A 23,308-nucleotide genomic window follows, 5' to 3' on the forward strand; every position below is an offset into this window, starting at 1 on the left:
AGTACCTTAAAATCTGTGTGTCTTGTGTGTGTATATGCTTATAAATCAGATAATTGAGTCAAATAGTTTGATTATTTTAGATACCTCATATAAATGGAATCATGCAATATTTGCCTTTTTGTGATTGGCTTATTACACTTAGCATAACGTCCTTAAATTTCACCCATGTTACGGCATATAACAAGATTTCCTTCTTTTTTCAGGCTGAATAATCCTTGCCATGTTTTGTTACTAATTTTTGCTGACCTCATGAAAGGAATCAGCATGTGCAGGACTGAAATAATATCATCCTTTACTTTGAATGTTTATATACTCGAAAATGTATCTTTTTTCACAGCATATGGTGAAAAATTTTTCCAAATTTTAGGATCATTGTCTTTGATTGATTCCAGACCGTCACACTATAACATAACAACATACCATTGCAATTTGAAATATAACAGTGGCTTTTAATCATAGTACCACTTCATTACATTACGATATTTCCTTATACCATGCTCCTACTGAAAGAATTAGTGTCTACTGACCAACAGAAATAGTGTGAGATAACTTTAAAAAAAACAGAAATTTGTAATGTAAAACTCATTATCATGCATTTTTAAATAAGTAAATTATCTGTGAAATTATACATATATATCATATTTTCTGGTCAAATTAAAATCACAATATGCAGGTTTGAATCCCAGGAAATCAGGTAATGTACATTCTTTTCTTTCCATTTTTTTGTGTCCATCCATCACAGATAATTACTCTAGAAGACTGAATAAATGAAAAAAAAGTCACTGTTATCAACAAGTAAGTTAAAATGATAGCTAGTTCAACAAATAACATGCAAATAACCTTATTGCAAAGTAGACCTACATCATGCAACTTATTTTTAGCCAACATTTTAAATACACAAATGCTAAAGAAGTAAAATTAACTAGATAAAATAATTAAAAAATAACACTGTAAGAAATTTTTAAGTGGAAAATTTCAATATCATTTATAACTTGATCATGTCTATTATAAATTCTGAAAAATATTATAATTCTGAAAAATAGTCTCCAATTTGTTTTTATTATATATAGCTATATGACTGTCACTACTTAATATGTATTTATTTAATATATTACGTTCTCTCTCTCTCCTCCCCCCACCCTCCCAATCCTTAAAATATTTGGAACTCACTCATGTCCTTTGCAGGGACATGGATGAAACTAGAAGCCATCATTCTCAACAAACACACAGGAACATAAAACCAAACACCGCATGTTCTCACTCATAAGTGGGAGTTGAATAATGAAAACACATGGACACAGGGAGGGGAACTTCACACACCAGAACCTGTCGGGGGTTGGGGGCAAGGGGAGGAAGAGCATTGGGACCAATACCTAATGCAGGTGGGGCTTAAAACCTAGATGATGGGTTGATAGGTGCAGCAAACCACCATGGCATATGTATACCTATGTAACAAACCTGCACATTCTGCACCTGTGTCCCAGTACTTAAAGTAAAATAAATTTTAAAAAAGATGAAAGAAACTTACAGTGATATCATGGCATCTCTGTTGTCCAGACTATCCTTTAGGCTCACTCTCACTTTCAGGTTGCCTGCATATTAAAAATAAAAATAATATTATACTTTCTTCAAGATGATTTTACAAACTTCTGTATTATCTGTCAGTCTTGAAACAGTTCTGAATTTTTACCTAAGAACTGGGTTCACCCATTATTTGAGAATACCCTATCACTGAGAACATCTCTGCCCTGATAATCAAGACTAATAATGCACATCTTTGCATCAGTGAATATGAAAAAAAAGCACAGTGATATATGTTTACCTGAAAATAAACTTAGATCATTGTTATATTCATAATATTATTGGTTAAGTATCTTTAAACTTTTTGCCATTCATTTTCAACCCTATTAATTTCTACTCATTTTACTAGCTATGTTTTTTCCCTGAAGATATTTGATATCAGTTATTCCACAATAGTTATCCTATATAAGAAAACCACTTTAGTATATTTAAATAATGACTAAGTTATTAGTAGTTTAGGTGCTGCATATTATTTCAGCAATTTCAAATCAACTTTTAAAATATATTCCATTTTCATTTACATTGTCATTTTAAGTATTTTAATGAAATTCAATTCATTTCAAGTAAAATGAAGGACATAGTTATATAACTCCTAGGCAGAAATCATTTTGTAGCATTTTCCTTGAAAATAAATAAACCAGTTTTAATATTTACTTGTATTCTTATAGCATATATTCAGATATTTTTATTTTTAATAAAAGTTATTGTTTTATATTTTCTGTAGACTAGATGTGGCTATCATCTAGATTTTTAAGTCTTTTATTACATATTAACTTTTAATCTTTTTCTACTTCTAACTGCTTGTGTTTCAATTTATGTTACCACCAAAAAAAAAGCTAAATTACTTTCCTGGGTTTTCCTATTACCTTTCATTAAAATAGCATAAAAATTCACTAAGATATAGAAATATTACAAAGTTATTTAAGTATTATTAAGTTAAAATACATATTTAACAAGATCAAATAATAAAAGAAGATAGACTTTAAAGATAAACTTTAAACTTGAATGGACAGCTAAACTTTAACTAATCTTGCCCCTAAAAAGTCCATTATAAGTTTAAAATTGCAATTACTATATGTGTATATATGTATGTGTATGTGTGTGTGTGTGTGTGTGTGCATATGTGTGTGTATATATATATAATTTTTTCTTTTTTGAGTCTCAGTCTCACTCTGTTGCCTAGGCGGGAGTGCAGTGGCACAATCTCGGCTCACTGCAGCCTCTGCCTCCCAGGCTCAAGTGATCCTCCCACCTCAGCCTCCTGAGTAGCTGGGACTATAGGTGCATGCCACCATGCCTGGCTAATTTTGTATATTTTTGGAGAGATGGGGTTTCACCATATTGCCCAGGTTGGTCTTGATCTCCTGGCTTTAAGTGATCCACTCGCCTTGGCCTCAGAAAGTGGTGGGATAACAGGTGTGAGCCACCACCCCTGGCCATTAGTTATTAATATATGAGTTATTAAATTCTCATATAAAGACAATAATTGAATTTGAATTATTACTCATTACATCTATCACATTTCTATTTATTGACTATGTTCATAAATTATACAAATAACAAATCTTAAATATGAAATCAATATACTCATCGCTTGAATAGTCCTCAGTTCTCCATTTTTTCCTTTGGAAATGAACTTTCACCATTATAGCAATCAGTACACAGAAAATAATAAAGAAAGGGATGAATAAGAAAAATGGCCATCTCATTGGTTTGGAATGGTAAACATTCTCAATGTAGCGCCTTTCTAGGAGAAAAAAAAAATCAAAGATTTGAAAGCAAGCATCAGAAATATAGTAAAGATATTTCTGTGTTTTACTAAGTCTACCAGAATAAAACCTTCTAACAATTTAATAATTTTAAAATTAACATATTTTATATAAAATAGATAACTTGAAAATATAAGTGCCCAAAGTGACTCTTGTAACTCTTTTTAAAATGGATAGCTATATATCATGGGCTAATATTTTGTTGAGGATTTTTATATCTCTATTCGTGAAGAATATTGTTTTGTGATTTTCTTCTTTGTTGAGTTCCTTGTTTGAATTTGGCATCAGGATTATGTTTTCCTCATACAATGAGTTGACAGGAACTTCCCCACCACTGTTTCCTGAAAATAATATTGCTTTCTTCCAAGAATTTGGTTCAGTTCACCTGTGAAACCATCTATGCCTATAGTTTTTTTTGTTGTTGTTTATTTTTGTTGGTGGTGACCTAAAAAATCATAAACCCACAGATTAAGAAGAAGTGTGGTTTCTGACTTTTTGTTTATGCCCTTTGGTTTATAATCCAAATAGTCCTTTTCACATCTGACTACCTTTATCAGCCTGTTTCTTGCCTGTAGTTGATTGGGGACCAATGAACATACATGCTACCTTGATCACTTTCAGTCTGAGCTAATATAATTCCTGTGAATTTCTCATGTATCAAATAAAAATACAATCCATTAAACAAAGGCCAAACTCGCAAATCTCTTTGACATAAGCCTTTCTCTGTATTGGATCCTGTGAGGCTGTTATGAAATGACCAGTTTAAAATTCTTAGTAGCCTTATTGTTTGAAAGTTTTTATGATGCATTTACATAAAATACTTAGAAGGCCTTTTGTATAGAAGAAAGAGTCTCTAAGATATATCAACTTAAGTTTTTCTGAGATTTTAACAGAGGTGTTTACAGTCAAAGGCCTTGCTTAATTTTGATCTGAGATAAAATTTTATTGCTCTAATCTCAAATTTGGCCTTTCATTGTTTCTTACTTTAAGAAACTTGTGGAGAATGAAAATTAGTTCTACTTTCAAACCAATAAAATCCTTGCTTGGACCAATGTCCTAGAATGCCTTATTAACATTTTCTTCCAGTAGTTTCATAGTAGGCATGAGTTCAATTTTCCACATTACCAAAGGCAGCAGTGATGCCAAAACAAACAAAGTGATGCCACTTCATAATAATGGTTTCACTTTCTGCAACATGTTTATAAACTGTCCTTGAATTGCTCACCGACTTCAACATGTACTAAGACTTCAATAGTTTCCTGCCTTTCTGTCTTCCATGCACTATCCAATTTCAAAGCTAAGGCCACATTTTAGATTTCTATTACACAACATATTGGGAGCTAAATGTTTTTTATTATTTATTGCTGTATAAGAAATTACCTCAAGGCTTAGTAACTTAAAACATTCGATTTTGCTCACAATTTTGTTAGTCATGAATTTGAGGAGGGCTTATTAGATGGTTGTATTTTTGTTTCTGAGTGCAATCAAATTTCAGATATTGCTGATAGTTTTCAAGAAGTGAATGAGAGAATGAGATTTCCGGGAATAAGAGAAGTTAGGACTCCAAAATACCTAGTTAGAGTCTGTAGGAAGACCACAAGAGTCCTAGAATGTTAGTTCTTCACGTTTTATTGATCATTCATACCACTAAAACCAACCTGGAAAGGAGTGGTCTCCACTACTCATTGGGAAATGGCATGTGTGTGCATGAATAGAAACAATTAATTGCAGCCAATGGGAAGATAAGTTAATTGTTGCTAGTAAAATGGAAATAGTTTGAAAATACATTAATTACAAAGTTTTAAACTTACTAATCTATTACTGTATAACATTAAATATAATGTTTCCAGGTACTGGAATTAATGTAGAAACTACCTATGACTCAAAATCAGAAAAACGTCTCTAATTGTATGTACATTTAGATTTTTATATCAAAGAAAATCTCCTGGTCCCAAGTATTATTGGATATGCCAGTTAACTTCTGGCTTTCTCTAAAATTCATCTAGGCTGTTCCTCTGCTTTGATCAATATCACAGGGAACCACACTGCCCAAGTTCCTTGACCTGCTCTCTTCCAGTCAGTTTTGATCACTGGGAATCACTGAGTAAAATTTGGAGGATTTGAAGAGTAAAAATAGCTCTGATATTGCTCCCCCTTCCCCTCCAGCATCTCCAACAGTGATTGTATATTCACTATACCTCCAGCTCATGCTGGACAGTAACTCTCTCTGTGGTTCCAATCCTGCTATACATCCCTGACCATAGTTATATATCATGCTAAATGGCCCAGATTCTGATTCTAGTAATACCACCACTTTTTATTGTCCCTACAACCCTAAAAAGTGGTAGTCATTTTCTGGGTTGCCTCACCTTTCTCTGATTATCTTCTCGTCTATGCAATTACCAGACACCTTACACTGCATTCTTTCTGTTTGAAAGACTAAAGTGATTTCTGTCTTTATGCCTGGGCTCTGACTGATATATCATATTTATAACATATGCTACATATGTTGTAATATATTACTCTCTGGAAGTGTAAGTAAAACATACACATTCATATGCAGTTTAATGTCCAAACATAGTCTAGATATAAATTGGTAGACAAAATATTATTTGTTATTAAATTTAATAAATACAAATTCTGTTTTAATTATTTTCCAATGTATTATTAATACTTACCAGGGATTCTGGTTGGTACAGCTACAGGTGGAAAATTGCCACTGTCAATACTCCCACCAGGCCATAGATCTGATTGAACTGAGCAATCTGGAGGTAAATATGAAGCACTACAGTGACAGTGTTTTTTGTTATTGCATACCTAAAAGAAGGAGAAATATCACCTTATAAGATAAGCAACTAGATTTATATGTGTTCAAGTAGAATTATAAAATAATATGTAGGTCAGATAAGGCCAATTTTCCTATATGTTTTGGTGTGTGTGTGTGTGTGTGTGTGCGTGCGTGTGTGTGTAGCAATGCATTTAGTTTCCTAAAATTAGGCTCAATTATTTCTATTTTCACCTCATAGTACTGCTACTTACACCTCTATTACTGCATTTGTCTGTAGTACAATCATAACCCAAGTATGAAGAACTCACACATCTTTGATTCCTGCAAACCTAAAAAGGATGAGCAAAAATAAGTTAATTGACATGCCATTTAGAGTTGCCATTTAATTAAAAGCATTCCATACCATACCATATTACCATGGACTAATAAAAAGTGTATTGATTTAGCAACCAGAATTAGTATACTAACAATGAATAGTTAATGTATTGAGCTACTATGTTTCCAGCACTAGATGAGACTCTGATTATCTAGGAGTAAACAAAACAATAACGGCTTCTTCCCTGCTTAGACTGGGATAGCAGGGACAAATATGAAATGAGTAAAACACAAATAAGTATGTAATAAATGCTGTAATGAAAAAATTGATTTATGAAGCGTAAAATACAGGAAATGGGTCAAATATTTGAGAACAGTTAAAACCTTCTCATTGAGCCCTGATGATAGATAGGACTTAATTGGTATAGAAATAAAAGACAGAGTATTATAAAAAAAAGAAGTAATATTTAAAATGATTCTACTGTGGAAGACCGTATTGAAACTTTGAGAAATCTAAAGGGCAGGTGGCCATTCAGTCATTCATTAAATAAATATTTGAGTCCTACAAATGTACCTGGCCCCAAGAAGGCATCAGTGAACAACACAAATCTCATCTTGTTCATACCATAACAAAAGAGAGAGAAACAGACAAAAAACTTGATATTATATGAAAGAAGATATTATTAGCATGATTGTGTAGAATCTTATATTCTTCATGAGCAAGTTGGCCAAATATAGCAATTTGCTGTGTTTACATACTGGAAGAAGGAAAGCTGATAAAAGTAGGTTTTGGAAAAGAGAATGGAAAGGGCAATAGCCTATAGACACAAAGTTAGAATGTCATTGCTGTGGTCCACAAAAATGATAAGCATACAGTGAAATTGAGTGGTGGTGAGGATAGAAACCAGTAGATGTATTTGAGATAGAAAGTTTAAACCAGCTGAGTTGGAGTAATATGCATAGTAAAAAGAGATGGGTGAATGACACCAAGGATTCTAACTCGTTTAATTCTCTTGCTGGTAGTTAAATCAACTGAGATAAAGAAAGTTAAGCATAAAGACAAAGGTTTAGTGATTGTTTTCAGAGATCTCTTTCAACCTATATCAAATAATACTATGTTTCAAAAGAACAAAAAATGTTTAATGCACTCATACAAATACTCAAAGCGACTAATGGTAAGCCCAAGAACATGTAATTGGAAATATTTTTTATTTTAAAAGTTTGCTAAAGAATATTGGCAATATTTTGGGAGATTTTTCCTCTTATAATATAGGATCATAACACACTAACTTTTAAAATCAGAGAGTTAACCTGTTCACATAGTTTCTGCCCAACATTATTGCGTATGAAAAAATACATTATTAATTGTGTTGGATAATTAGGGCAACGCATACCTCCGTTTAAGATTTACGGGGAAATGGACTAATGATGAATAGATGGCCAGGTTATCTTGGATGGCTGTGGTAGTAGTATAAAAAGTACTAGCTCTGGATATTGGATACAGATTAGTGCTGCTGTAGTTATAAATCTATCTATTCTGTTAGCATGCTTGCTTCACACCTAACTGCAATTTAAATAGAGAAGTTAGATATATAATTTGCAGACCTATTGTCCAGGGAAAAGTAAACCTAATTCTCAGAACAATTAAATACATTAATTGTCTAGAGAAACAAAAGTTGAGGAAGGGTTGTTGGTATTACTGGTACCCTTTTTCTGCAATGAAGTGTTTTTGTGGGGTTTTTTTGTTTGTTGTTGTTTTTGTCTGTTTGGTTTTTGTTTGTTTGTTTGTTTGTTTTTGTTTTAACATGCTTGTGGCAGAGTGCTTAACTTCAGTTGCATCATGCAGGAAGCTCTGCTAGGGAAAAACAGCATCCAAATTAAGAAGCTAGCTAAAAAAATTAAAAATTATTTATAACCGTATAGCAACAGTAATATTACATAAAAAATACAATTCTTTTTTATTCTTCCCCAAACTCTCTAAAACAGATTTATTTTTGTTTTGAGATAAGAATCATAATACAGCCTCCTTTATTGTCATTAGGCAGAATAGGTTCCTATAGAAACCTTCTTGTTATGGAGGAACTAAAGTGCTAAATGAAATAAAATCTGTACATACTCTTTTTTTTTTTTTTTTTTTTTTTTGAGATGGAGTCTCACTCTGTTGCCCAGGCTGGAGTGCAGTGGCTTGGTCTCAGCTCACTGCAGCCTATGCTTCCTGGGTTCAAGCAATTTTCGTGCCTCAGCCTCTCAAGTAACTGGGATTACAGGCTTGTGCCACCATGCCCAGTTAATTTTTGTATTTTCAGTAGAGACGGCGTTTCACCATGTTGGCCAGGCTCATACTCTTTTTTTAAAGGCATAGTTGTACCAGAGATAAAAATCATTTTTAGGTTCAGAAAACGTGAAACAATGTGATTCCATAAAGGCAACCAAAACTGAAGGCAGCACTCCTCCAGTGGCCACCAATGACCAAGCATTTTGGATTTAAATGATCATTTGCACCCTACAACAGTGGTAGAGTTACAAGCAGGTTATATCCAACTTTCAATGAATAGTCTGGGGAGGTACGTCATAAAAATGGTGATACAGAAAACAAAACAAAATCTGGCTGAAATAACATTATAGGAGCTCTGGAAACAGTCAAAAGTCTACAGCAACCAGTAAAATACTGAAGAACACATTGTCACAGTGAAAATGGTAGAAAATTTTATGGCATTTTTGCCTGAATGAGGCAGCAGCTAAATTCTCAATACCTTCCCTCAAACTGAAGGATGCAGCACAGATCTTATTGGTAATATTCTAACTTGTCTGGTAGCTGCCTTAAGGACTGGTTTCTGATTTGCCTAACTCAAATCTCAGATGGAAAGAAGCAGTGTAGACTGCTAGGGAAAGGTGCGGAGAGAGTAACATTTGCAGACACCTGGGGCAAAAGATTACGGTGGAGACATAATTGTAGCTCCCACAATACCCACAGTGTCATGGGAGGGACCTGGTGGGAGGTAATTGAATTATGGCAGCAGGTTTTTCCCATGCTGGTCTCCTGATAGTGAACGAGTCTCATGAGATCTGATGGTTTTATAAAGGGTAGTTCCCCTGCACACACTCTCTTGCCTGCCTCCATGTAAGACATGCCTTTGTTCCTCCTTTGCCTTCTGCCATGCTTGTGAGGCCTCCCCAGCCATGCGGAACTGTGAGTCCATTAAATCTTGTTTTCTATAAATTACCCAGTTTCAGGCATGTCTTGATTAACAGCATGAGAACAGACTAATACAGTAAAATTGGTACCAGGAATGGAGTGCTGCTGTGAAAATACTAAAAAATGTGGAAGCGATTTTGGAACTGGGTAACAGCCAGAGATTGGAATCATTTGGAGGGCTAAGAAGACAGGAAAATGTGGGAAAGTTTGGAAGTTCCTAGAGACTTGTTGAATGGCTTTGATCAAAATGCGCTTAGTGATATGAACAATGAAGTCCAGGCTTAGGTGGTCTCAGATGGAAATGAGGAACTTGTTGGGAACTGGAGAAAAGGTGACTCTTGTTATGTTTTAGCAAGGAGAGTGGCAGCATTTTGCCCCTGTCCTAGAAATCTGTGGAACTCTGAACTTGAGAGAGATGATTTAGGCTACGTGGCAGAAGAAATTTCTAAGCAGCAAAGCATTCAAGAGGAAGCAAAGCATACAAGTTGGAAAAATTTGCAGCCTGATGATGCAATAGAAAAAAAAACCCCATGTTCTGGGGAATAATTCAAGTATGCTGCAGAAATTTGCATAAGTAATGAGGAGTCAAATGTTAGTCATCAAGACAGTGGGGAAAATGTCTCCAAGGTATATCAGAGACTTTCATGGTAGCCCTTCCCATCACAGACACAGAGGCCTAGGAGGGAAAAATGGTTTCCTGGGCAGGGCCCAGGGTCCCCCTGCTCTATACCACCTCAGGACTTGGCACCCTGCATCCCAGCCACTCTAGCTATGGCTAAAAGGGCCCAAGGTACAGCTCAGCCCACAGCTTTAGAGGGTGTAAGTAATAGCAAATCCACCGGAATAGTAAGTCCACCACCTCCTTAAAGCATAAATTTCACAGGACCTATAAAACAATAAAACACACACACACACACACACACACACACACAAAACAAGGTATTCAGGCAAGAAATAGCATGAAAATGGGGCAATTTAAAAACCCGCCACCTTGCCCAGTGTTTGCAGAATGGCTCTATTCTGTGAAAGTTCTTTACTAATCAATTTAATATTATCTGAACATTGGGGTCAACTTGAATATAAAGCTTATGGTTATCCCAGGTTCTTTCTGAGCATGCATCTTTCCTAGGCCTGTGTGTGGTTTTTTAGTTTCTCAAATACATGGTTGATTTAAAATGCATTATTTTTCCAACTCATCCCATCCTTGTCCTAGCGTTCTTAGATGGCTACTTGATGGGACATCACTTTTGTCATGAACACTGTGGCAGGGTACTGCCTGTCATATATCCTTCATCCCATTCACTAACTGTGGATATAACCAGAGTTCCAATCAACCATTTTGAAGGCCATATAAAAGAGGATCACAAACAAGATCTATAGCTAAAAACTGGACTGAGTCTGGATCACTGATGACATAATGGCAACCAATAACTGCTCCGGATGGACAACCTCCAAAATTACTTTGTATTATGGGGAAAAAAAAAACTACCAACTATTTAAGCCACTCTTGGTGGTTCCCATTTCCTGTGCAATTCCTACCTCACATAACATATTCTAGCCTGCTTAGAAACAATGGAGAATTTAAAATGTAAGATAGTTTTGGGCATTAATTTGGTAAGATATTTTCAAAGTAAATTTAATGAAAGCAAATGTGTTGCACAATTTTTTAAATGACTTACATTTTGTGTGAGAATTTGGAACGACAGTTTTTTTATTTGTATACACTCTTACTTTCTAATTTTCCAAATGAATATTAGTAAAGTTAGTATAGTTTTCCTTTCCCTCTTTTCTTCAATAAGGGGCTTATTGTATTCTGTTACTTATTAAGCCAGAGAGGCTTTATAATTTAAGCATGAGACTAATTTGAGCTTGCACCTCCTTGTGTATATACATTTGTATGTAAGTATTTCATATTTCTTATAATAAAAAAATCTAGGAAGGCAAAAACTGTTGATATGTATGCATAGGTACCATACTGAATGCAAAGTAAGAAAGATACATACGTAGATAGATAAATATTCTACAACTCCGTGTGTGTGCATGTCTATGAAAAATTGATGGAAGGTTCATAAAAATAAAAAGAGTTATTACATCTCAGATATGCGACTGGATTGATTTTTTCTTTATTCTGTGAGTTTGTTTATTATTTTCACCAGTAAAATGGGCATATATTATTTTAATGGCTATTTTAAAATGATTATATCGAAAGATAATTTATGACATTAGATGTATTCTCTGTGTAATATGAGATAATTTAATAAAATACAGTAAATGAACAACGCGGTTCTCAATTCAGTGAATACACATAATTTCAATGAAAAAAGTACTAAATAACCAACGAAACAGTCATAGCAATGTCATATATGCATGATTGCAAATATTTTATTCTTTTAAAGTTTGTTTTTTTCCTGATTTTCTGTATTGAATGTGCACTTAAATTCTGAGAGAAAATACTAATTATGTATCATTTAAGAACAGAGTCTAGGCCAGGTACAGTGGCTCATGCCTGTAATCCCAGCACTTTAGGAGGCTGAGGTGGGTGGATCACCTGAGGTCAGGAGTTTGAGATCAGCCTGGCCAACACAGCAAAACCCCATCTCTACTAAAAATACAAAAATTAGCTGGGTGTGGTGGTACCGCCTGTAATCCCAGCTACTCAAGAGGCTGAGGCAGGAGAATCACTTGAACCTGGGAGGCAGAGGTTGCAGTGAGCAGAGATCACACCACTGAACTCTAGCCAGGGCAAGAGTGACACTCATCTCAAAAAAGGATAAAGTCTAAAATATTAGGAAATTATTTGGGAATAAGAGACTACCTACCTTATTTGAACCACAAGAAGTTCCATCTTTTATCCACATCTTTTGGCTGTCTGCATGATCACTGGCAAATTCCACAGCAACGCAGAGATGTCCACTTATGTTGGCATAAATAATAGTGGCTCTTGGAATTTGTAATAAAAATTCACCTACATATTTACATATTAATTTTCCGCACTGCAGATTGCTATAATTTATCCATAAATAAAAATTATTAATTTTAATTTAGAGAAGTACAAGAATGTAATTTCTAAAATAGATAGATTTAAATAAAGTATTCAAGGTTTGCAAGATAATATATGCAATTCGTTTTAAAACACCAAAAAAAGGGCCTTGCCTAAATTGCCAATAATAACTGAACATTTTAGTAATTAATTATGAACTAAGGTTGGTGCAAAACTGATAGTGGTTTTTGCCACTTTTTTAATGGCAAAAGCCGCAATCACTTTTGCACCAACCTAATATTCCCTAGTTAGCCTGACAACTTTTTTTGTGATTCCTTCACTTTCCTTTGAATCTGAAACAAAATCAAACCCAAGCTCAAATGAATTTAACATCTGTTCACCTTTTGAGTGATTTTAAAAATGAAGATTTCAAGGTCACTCATATTAATTAACAAAAATAACCATTAATTAATACTACAGGGTTATCGCTATATATATCACATAAGGTAGTATGTCCTACAGATTAATGTGAGCATTTGTCTACAGTACATGCTACAAACCATAAGATTTTTATTTGGCCCTTGCATCCTGTTTGGAATCTTAAGTGCTACCACATGACCATTGCTACATCAGAAGATTCAGGAAACCGTGGAGGCAGAGAGACTAACCCTAGATCAACTACATATGTTGAGAAAGACAACATATGTTATCTAAATAGCCTCCTAATCAGCAAAATCCCAGCAGTGATGAAAATCTAAATGTCTTCAAGCAGTTTTCTATGGCATGAACTTTTCTCCCTTTGGCCAAAAGAAGACAAGGAAAATGGGCAACCCAGCCCCTGAAGTGGCCAGGAGTCATCGAGCAAGGACTTGAAGTTGATAAAAGCTGTTCTGCACTCATAGTGCACACACCGGTTAAACATTAATTTCATAGAACATCAACCTTAGGCAAAGCCATTCTGTGATCATGAAAGATGAAGAAAATAAGCAAGTTCACTTCATAGATCATGTCTGAACACAGAGGAGAAACAAACATTGTCCAAGCCACAAATTTACTGGACATTCCCATGATTCAACTAATATGTGTGACTATTGCTTCTTTAGCAATTACAGCTTTAGCTTCACTTTAGTCTTTCCTCTTCATATATAAGATTAAGATACACAATCATACAATTATTAATATCTCTACTTTAAAACATCTAATTTACAGCAAAGGTCTATTTCCTGAAACCTTCCTAAAAATCACCTAACCCAAGTCCAAATCGCTAGAACTGGCATGCTCCACAATTTCTCATGACGTGCATTCTCACCACTCAACATGTTAAAAAAACCCAGCCTGCTCAACTACAGCTGCCTTCTTGGTGGTCTTTGGCTGGAAGGCATTGTAGTAAGGTAGAACTGTAATCTGAAACACACATGCTTACACTTTGAAGACACCGGAATGTAACCAGAAAGCAAAGGACTGTATAACTGAGCTTTAAGAATGGGTACTGTAGCACCAGATATTCTGTAGAAGTGGCTTTAATAATTTATGAAAGCACATCCAAGGTTGAAGATTCTTAGTTTGAATAATCCAAGGACATTATTAAAATACGGGCCTAATAACAGTTAGTTGACTGGAAACTTAGACTGAGAACTAAAATCTGGATATAAATTTCAGGTTTATATTCAGCCTGAAACCTGGATGACTACTGAATTAATTAAGCATGTGTGGTGAAGAATCCAGGGAGCACATAAAAAGCATCTCCCAGAGGCATAAAGAAATGAACAATGTTTTCAGCTCCTGCTCAGAGACAAGTTTGGTTTATAGTTTGAGTCCAGCTATGTTAAATCCCTTCCATTACAAAATTCTAGCCTTCAGAAAAGCAAAAGTGAATGCAATTTCCATTATGTATTAGTCATATTATATGATACAAAGTTAAGAAATATGCTAAACAGACAAAGAAAAAGTAAAATATAACATAGAGGGCAAATGAATTACTAGATACCAACACCAATATTACACAGACATTTCATTCAGCAGAGAAGCCCTTTAATGCAGCTGATATAAAAAGGATCAGTGATGAAAAGGAAAATATAGTCATAATAGCTAGAATTTTCCTTCAGTAAGTATATGCTTTAGCAATTATAAAGCAAATTTCTGTGCATTTGGAACTTGAGTATATGAGGAAGCAACTTGTATACTAAAATGTACTTTATGGCAGTTAATTGGAATTAGAATTATCACTAAGTTCATGTCTTAAATTCAGAGATTTACATGAATGAATGTGTGATACATGTATGTGCATATATGAAATGCATGTTCTAGCTCCATTGACTGACAGGCTTGAGAGGTAATGAGAAGAAAAAAAAGAAATAAAGGGCCACTATATCTGAAATTTACCTTCAAATATTTCAGAAAAACAACTATAAAGCAATATATACATATAGTTACAAAACTGTGTATGTTTATAATGTGTGTATGTGTATATTTGTGTATATATTATACGTAACGAAAAAGAGAGACAGAGACTAAGAGAGGCAAAGAGATAGAAAATGATAAACCAAATGTGTTAAAATGCTAAAATTTTGAAAATTCGAAGGGTATACAGGAATTATTTGCACTATTCTAACTTTTATATATGTCTGAAATTGTTTCTAAATAAAAACATTAAAAAATAAAAAGACAGTAAAAAAAAAGAAAAAGAAATAGTAGACATGCACACAGCTGGTGCTTAGGTATTTATTTTCAAATACCATCTTCTAAGAAAAGGAATCAAGGCTCCTTGGATAAATAGCTGAATCCAGAGCAGAAGTAGAAGAAGCGCAATGCAACCTACAACATCTTTTCTTGTGCTAGAAAAATTTGGAAGTTATTAAAAAGTCATACAGACTTTTGAAAAGGACACATTAACCAACTCAAAGGGATTCCTAATAGTCAAAATTAAGAGAATTTGAGAAAGTATCAAAATAAATAATGATAGTAATGTATTCTATCCTATTAAGTAAAATAACAATTATTTTGTCTAAACTGATATATATAGATAAGTAAATAAATAAAAATATAGAAGTGACTACTTCTTCCTACAGTACATTTCTAGCTAATAAAGGCAATGTCAATAATAGAGTTAGAAAATCACTAATGGATTTTAAAACTAGTTAGTTAAAGTTTGAGGAGAAACAGAATATGCCCAGGGTCTCAATATAACTCCTCCAAAAATACATAATAAATCCAAAAGGAAAATAGTAATTTCACAGTTGAAAGATTTAGAGAATAATGACTTTATCAAAACATTTAACTTAAAATGTCCAATACTGAAAGAAAATGGCATGTACCTTTAAAAAAAACCCAGGGTACAACAACATCACTTCAGTGATAAACATGCCAAAATGTATAACTTACGCATAATTATGAAAAATTTCAAAGAAACCTAAATTGTGGGAAAATTCTACAAATTACTTAACCGATAGTATTAAAAAAAAAAACTAATAACAAGAAATGCAAATAAAAACAAAAAAGTTCCAAATTAAAGAACTCTAAAAATATATTAGCAGTAAATGTAAATATCTGACACTGGGTTTGTTCCTGAACAAGGAAAATAGCCTATAATTACTCAAAACAATGAATGAAATTTCAATATGAACCATGTTTGATAGTATAAGTTATGTAAGAAAATATCTTTATTTTCAAGATAAACACATGGATATATTGAGGAATAAACAAGCACAGTTTTCAATTTACACTCAAACTGTTCAGAAAAATAATTATGAAGAGAGGAGAGGAGAGAAGAGTTGGAACAACAGAAGGGTAAAGCAACAGGAAAAATGTAAACGACCTGTAAACCTAGGCAAAGGGTGTATGGGAATTCCTTGCACTATTCACGAAAACTAGAAAGTTTGTTACAGAAGTTTTACTTTACTTTTGAAATAATATCAACATAATATTTTACAACAAAGGAATGGGTTCAGTAACATTCTAGTTCTAATTTATTTATTTATTTTTTATTTTTGAGGTGGAGTCTCGCTTTGTCGCCCAGGCTGGAGTGCAGTGGTGCGATCTCAGCTCACTGTAACCTCTGCCTTCCAGGTTCAAGCGATTCTCCTGCCTCAGCCTCTCGAGTAGCTGGGATTACAGGCATCCGCCATCATGCCCAGCTAATTTTTGTATTTTTAGTAGAGACGGGGTTTCACCAGGTTGGCCAGGCTGGTCTCTAACTCCTAACCTCAGGTGATCTGCCCGCCTCAGCCTCCCAAAGTGCTGGGATTACAGGTGTGAGCTGTAACCCGAGCTACCCCGCCCGGTCTTCTAGTTCTAATTTACAAAATAATAGTAACAGATAATAGTTAGCACTCATATAGTACATACTATGTATCAGTCACCATTCTAAGTGTTTTTCATACAGCATCTATGTTTCCCACTGGCACCAAACTGGTGATGTGTTATTAATATTCATATATTACATATAAAAAGTAACTGAAATACATGCCTGAGGTCACACGAATAGGTAAAGAGTGGGATTAGGATTTAAAACCAAAATGTCTGGCTGTAGAGCACATGTTCTTAAATACCACACTTTGGCCGGGCGCGGTGGCTCATGCCTGTAATCCCAGCACTTTGGGAGGCCGAGGCAGGTGGATCACGAGGACAGGAGATCAAGACCATCCTGGCTAACACGGTGAAACCCCATCTCTACTGAAAATACAAAAAATTAGACGGGCGTGGTGGCAGGCGCCTGCAGTCGTGCTTTGCTTCTTAAGCAGTAAAAATTCATGTATTTTAACTTCTTTACTATGAGGATTGTCATGCTTTGTAAAAATTAAAGTCATAGCGACACTGCACTCCAGCATAGGCAACAGACTGAGACTCCATCTCAAAAAAAAAAAATAAAATAAAGTAATAGCATGCACAATAAAAATGATTACTGATGGGTAATTAATGTACCTGTATGAAAACTAAACACTTTGTGGAAAAGTACAAGGGATAATTTGGTTACAGGAGAGGAGAAATGTGTCTATGATATTTATAATTTGAATAAACATGGTCTTACTTTATGTTCAGGGGATATTTTGCTGACATATAAACTTAATCATTTGATGTTATTTTCAAATATAAGGTGATAAATAGAAGTTCTAAGATAGATTTCTGAAAACGTACTCTGCTTCACACTGTGTGTATCCTGAACCACTTATACCACAGTTTCCAGATACATCAGTCTTTGAATTAAGGTAAGAATAACATTCTGCAGGACCAAACTCTGTTTCTGAAAATAAAAAGGTGTGGTTAGTCATATTAAACTTATATTAATTAAAAATAAATAACAAATACACTTAAAATTCTGAAATGGTTTAAGATATTCATTGTACAAAATAAGATCATACTATAACATTCAAGATAAAAACTAGATTTAAGATCACACAAAACTACTTCAATGAAATGTTTAAAAATTGAAAGGACTCTGGTCTACTATTCAAAGACATATCCTAGACATACTCCAGAGTTAGCCACTGTATTCAGTTTAACCTCCAATCATAGTAAGTCTATAAATGCATATCTATTAGTACGTAGGAAACTTTTTTCACATAATTGACTTATTTGTCCATAAACAGTTTTAGCATGAATGTCTTTTCAAGTCAAACAACTAATCAATTATCTTGTTTTACATCATAGTTTCCTCAGACCAGAAATATATTGGAGTCACAATTGATTCATTTACCCTCCCATCATCCAATCCACGTGCGTAATCTGTATAATTTTAATTCTCATAAGATCCAACCTCCATGGCTGGGCGCGGTGGCTCATGCCTGTAACCCCAGCACTTTGGGGGGCCGAGGCGGGCGGATCATGAGGTAAGGAGATAGAGACCAGCCTGTCTAACACAGTGAAACCCCGTCTCTACTAAAACTACAAAAGAAAATTAACCGGGCATGGTGGCAGGCGCCCGTAGTCCCAGCTACTTGGGAGGCTGAGGCAGGAGAATGGCGTGAACCCTGGAGGCAGAGCCTGCAGTGAGCCAAGATTGCGCCATTGCACTCCAGCCTGGGCGACAGAGCAAGACTCCATCTCAAAAGAAAAAAAAAAAAAAGCTTCAACCTACTTAAAAAGCAGTTTATTTCTCATAACCTCCAACTGCTCTACTTGATGGACTCAGTCAAAAATCTTTGACAGGGAGACTTAACCACTACATAATGATGCTGCAGCATGAAGGCTCACTAACAGAGTGGACAGACTCAGATCTCAGCTGCGACCCACAGATGCTGTAGTGAACTGAAAAGTGAAAGTTCATTTTGTCCCAGAGGTCATTTGCAAAGCTGGTTATGGGTAACAAGTCAAAATTTTAACCTTGGCTATGGTAGCAAGCCATTGCTGGTAGACAAAAAATAGGCCAAAACAAAGAAAGAAAGCCACAATCTACAGATCAAAATGAATTTTAGGTATCCAAGAGAAACTACTGAAAGACAGTGTGATGATACATTTTATGTGTCAACTTGGCTAGGCTATAGTCTCAAGTTATTCAATTAAACACTAATCTAGGCATTGCTCTGTAGGTATTTTGTAGGTGTAATGAAGTCTACAATACGTTTATTTTACTTAAGAAATATTATCCTAGATAATCTGGATGGGCCTGATTCAATTATTAATAGTTGAAAGACCTTTACAGCAGGCTTCCCTGAAAAAGAAAAAAATTCTGCCTGTGGACTTCAATTTATGCTTAAAATTTCTATTCTGCCCTTTTAATTGTCTTGCCCTACAGATTTCAGGCTTGCCTAGTCAGCCCCACAATCTGATCAGTCAATTATTTGCATAGATATATATACAAAATTCTATATACAATAAAATATCTATATATCTACCTATCTACAGAGAGGAAGAGAGAGTGCAGAATTACATATCCAATGGATTCTGTTTCTCTGGTGTAGTTCTGGTTGATAGAATTGATAAACAAAGGGGTCGGTGATGTTTTAACTTGGGCATATTCTCATTTGTTCTCAGTGTCTCATGATAGATGAAAGCCAGCAGGCTTACAGCTAATGAAGACGTCACATCTCTGTTGGAGCTCTGTGAAAGCGCTATGCCCAGAGGCAGCCAATAATTTATCTAAATATTTTATCTAAACTTTCCATTCCCTGGAAAAATCTCTGTTACCAGGTGGCTAGGGCTACTTGATTTGATCTAGAGCTCAGTTAAGTGAAAAAAAAATGAATAAAAAAAATCTTGGCTTTCAAAGTGAGGTAAATTAGATAGGTTGGTCATAGCATCCCTTAAATGAGAACAAACTTGCAAAATAGATGGCGAGAATAAACCTCCCAACAGTGCAAAAACTGCATCCTGGGATACTGGTTAGAACATCCTGCAGCAAGGAGGTAAAGGAACATAAGGGAAAACACCCAAATTGGCTCAAGCACAGAAACCCATGATTTGTATCCTTGGAGTGACCTATGTTCATTATAACAGTAAAAAAGGCACCCTTGGGTGGAGAATTAAAATGCTAATGAGAAATGTGATGCATGTACTGGCATGTACAGCAATAGGACATGTGCATTCAGGAGACCACCCACAACATGCTAAACAGCAATGCCCACTCCCACCCTTTTATGAATAATCATGTTAGACTCCAAGGGAATTTCCTTAACGCCAGCCGACGCTCTTATTCTTGTGCAGCCAGCTATCAGAGTGTACTTTGCTTTGCAATGAACTTCTTTATTTACTTCCCCTTTGGACTTGCTCTCAAATTCTTTTCTGAAATGAAGTAAAGAATCTGAACCGGTTCACTGACAACAAAGGCATTACTGAAATAATATAAGTCTGCTACCAACATCACCAGTGCCTAAGGCTGTGATTTCAGTTGAGGCAAACAAGAGCTCACTGGAAATTTTAAAGGAATTCCTGGAGAGTTAGATGACCATATGAAATGGAATAGCTCAAACCTGTTGTTCACTCTGGGTCAAATTTGTCAGTCACAGAGTGATTAGCTGTTTTTCAGTTGCCATCGACCCCCAGGTTGCCAATCAAATAACCTGAACGTGAGCAGGCTGGAACTGAAGTACTCAATTTGAAATACTCAAATCTAGGAGCATGGAACAAATTAAGAAGCAAAGGGTCAGATGCAGTGGCTCACTTCTATAATTCCAGCACTTTGGGATGCCAAGACAGGAGGATTACTTGAGACCAGAAGTTTGAGACCAACTTGGGCAACACAGCAAGACCTCACCTCTACAAAAAAAAAAAAAAAGAAAAAGAAAAAGAAAAAAATAGTGGGCATGGTAACATGCATCTGTAGTCCCTGCTACTTAGGAGGCTGAGGCAAAAGGATCACTTGAGCTTGGGAGTTGGAGGCTGCAGTGAGCTGTGATTGCATCACTGTACTACAGCTTGGGCAAGACCCTCACTCCCCTCTTTCCCCCAAAAAAGAAGGGAGGGGAGTCCTGTTTTGTTGCAGTAAAAACTTAAAAGCTGAGGACCTGGCACCTCCTCTTTGCATGACCCAATCAGAGCCTTTCTCATCTCTCTCATAGTTACCATCTGCCTATATAACCTGCCCCCAGACGCCAGCTTAAGGAAACAGATTTGAGCATTGCCTTTTGTCTCCTTGCTGGTGGACCTCACAATAAAGCTTTCTCTTTTCTTGGAAGCTGGTGCTATTAGTGTTGGCCTCTATGCACATCTGGAAGTGAACTCATTGCTTGGTAACAATGTAACTGGACCTAAAACGCTGCACACAGGCCAGGTGCGGTGGCTCAAGCGAGTAATCCCAGCACTTTGGGAGGCCGAGGCAGGCAGATCACCTGTGGTCAGGAGTTCGAAACCAGCCTGGCCAACATGGCAAAACCCTATCTCTACTAAAAAATACAAAAATTAGCCGGGTGTGGTGGCATGTGCCTCTAATCCCAGCTACTCAGGAGGCTAGGAGGCTGAGGCAAGAGAATCACTGGAACCCGGGAGGTGAAGGTTGCAGTGAGCCAAGATCACACCGCTGCACTCCAGCCTGAGCGACAGAGCAAGACTCCAGCTCCAAAAAATAAATAAGTAAATAAATAAATAAATAGCTGCACACATACCTAGAATAGTTCCGAGAACAGAGAGAGAGTTTTCTAGTCACTCCTTACTCTATGATGTTTAGGTCCTGAACAAGCAGGAAGTGAAAGCTAAGTCTGTCTTATAAACTGCTTGAAGCTTGAATCTGTCTTTTCACAGAGATGCTTTTGGCATAGGGTAGAAAACATAGAGCCAAGGCATTAAAGGAAATCGGAAAGACTATTGGCAGCCGCTAAATAATGCTGATGTAGAGTGCTCCTTAGGAAGCACTCTGAAATGAAACAGAAAACATTACCACTGATACTACAATGATACCTTATGATATAAAGAATTATAAGAGACATATATAAATGGAACAACTATATGCCAACAAATTTGATAACAGAAAAAATAGATAAATTCCTGGACACATCCAACTTACGAATATTAAATTATGAAAAAAGTAGAAAATCGGAATACACCAACAATGATTGAGGAAATTAAATCAGTAATTAAAAAGTTTGTCTTTTGCTCTCTCTTCTTTCGTTCTGCCTTTCTGTCTCTTTCTGTCTCTATTTTCCTTCTTTAATCTGAAAATCATCCACATTGTGGTACCAAATTACCCATTTTCCCAGGACAACACTTTTTCATTTTGTAAGTTTCTTTCTTTGCATCTTTGTTTTGTTCTTCTTCAAACCAACCATCATTCCTAATTGTATGTTCATTTTGGTTATTGATAAGTGCCTTGCAATCCCTTTTTACACAGAAATTAGAGTTAGACTTGCAACTTGTTCCAGCTGAGAATAAAGGTGACCACCTATCTGTTTCTATGAACATCCTAAATATTTCCTCTGTCAATTGTTCCTGATTTTTTCTGATATGGGGATGAAATACTGTTGGCATTGTTGCTGTTTCCATATTATTTAGCAAACAATTTTGTATATAGTTTGCACCATGGTTTTCTTTTTTGTTTTTAACGTCAGTGCACATCATCCCTCAATAACTTCGGAGTCCTTGGATTTTCATGAAACTTCCTTATTGTTTCCACAGGTGATTTTGTGCACCTGAATGTGTGTGACTGCATTAAATATGGTTTAAACTGTATTTATATGACAATTTATAATTAATGTCTATAGTCACATTACTTATTCTATATTTACTTAAAAAAGTGGTGGATATGAAGTAAAAGTATAGTTTGTGTTCTGTCTACTTTCTTCTTTCTTGAACTCAGAAGCCCCATAGACTTTGAATCTTCCCCTCTATTATTTTGATGAAAGTAATTAATAACGTAATGATTTCACTTTTAATTAAATTAATTTTTAATTTCTAGCTACTGATATTTTTTCTGACAGTATTCTCTTTTTTTTTTTTTCTTTTGAGGTGGGGTCTCACTCTTTCTCCCAGGCTGGAGTGCAGTGGCATGATCTCAGCTCACTGCAACCTCAGCCTCCTGAGTAGCTGGGATTACAGGTGTGTGCCACCACTTGTGGCTAATTCTTGTATTTTTAGTAGAGACAGGGTTTTGTCATGTTGGCCAGGCTGGTCTCGAACACCTGATCTTGGGTGATCTGCCCGCCTCGGCCTCCCAAAGTGGTGGGATTACATGCGTGAGCCACCGCGCCTGGTCATATTCTTCTCTTTCTATGATTCTTTAGAATATTTAAACTAAATGTGACATTTTAAAAATC

At 35.5% G+C, this 23,308-nt stretch overlaps 1 protein-coding gene across 1 annotated transcript in view; it reads right to left on the minus strand.

The window, feature by feature from the left end:
• Positions 1–422: 422 nt before the first annotated feature.
• The window catches only part of ADAM2 (ADAM metallopeptidase domain 2), a 93,971-nt gene continuing 71,085 nt past the window's right edge, over positions 423–23,308 (minus strand). The window contains exons 15-21 of the mRNA XM_024251160.3: positions 17,763–17,868; positions 12,469–12,652; positions 6,390–6,467; positions 6,029–6,167; positions 3,169–3,328; positions 1,529–1,592; positions 423–759 (exon numbers count right to left, since the gene is read on the minus strand). Of these exons, the coding sequence (XP_024106928.3) occupies positions 1,559–1,592; positions 3,169–3,328; positions 6,029–6,167; positions 6,390–6,467; positions 12,469–12,652; positions 17,763–17,868 (701 nt within the window). The 3' untranslated portion in view covers positions 423–759; positions 1,529–1,558. The remainder of the gene's footprint in view (positions 760–1,528; positions 1,593–3,168; positions 3,329–6,028; positions 6,168–6,389; positions 6,468–12,468; positions 12,653–17,762; positions 17,869–23,308) is intronic.

This window comes from Pongo abelii, chromosome 7 (assembly GCF_028885655.2).
Source record: "Pongo abelii isolate AG06213 chromosome 7, NHGRI_mPonAbe1-v2.0_pri, whole genome shotgun sequence".
Classification (NCBI taxonomy): domain Eukaryota; kingdom Metazoa; phylum Chordata; class Mammalia; order Primates; family Hominidae; genus Pongo; species Pongo abelii.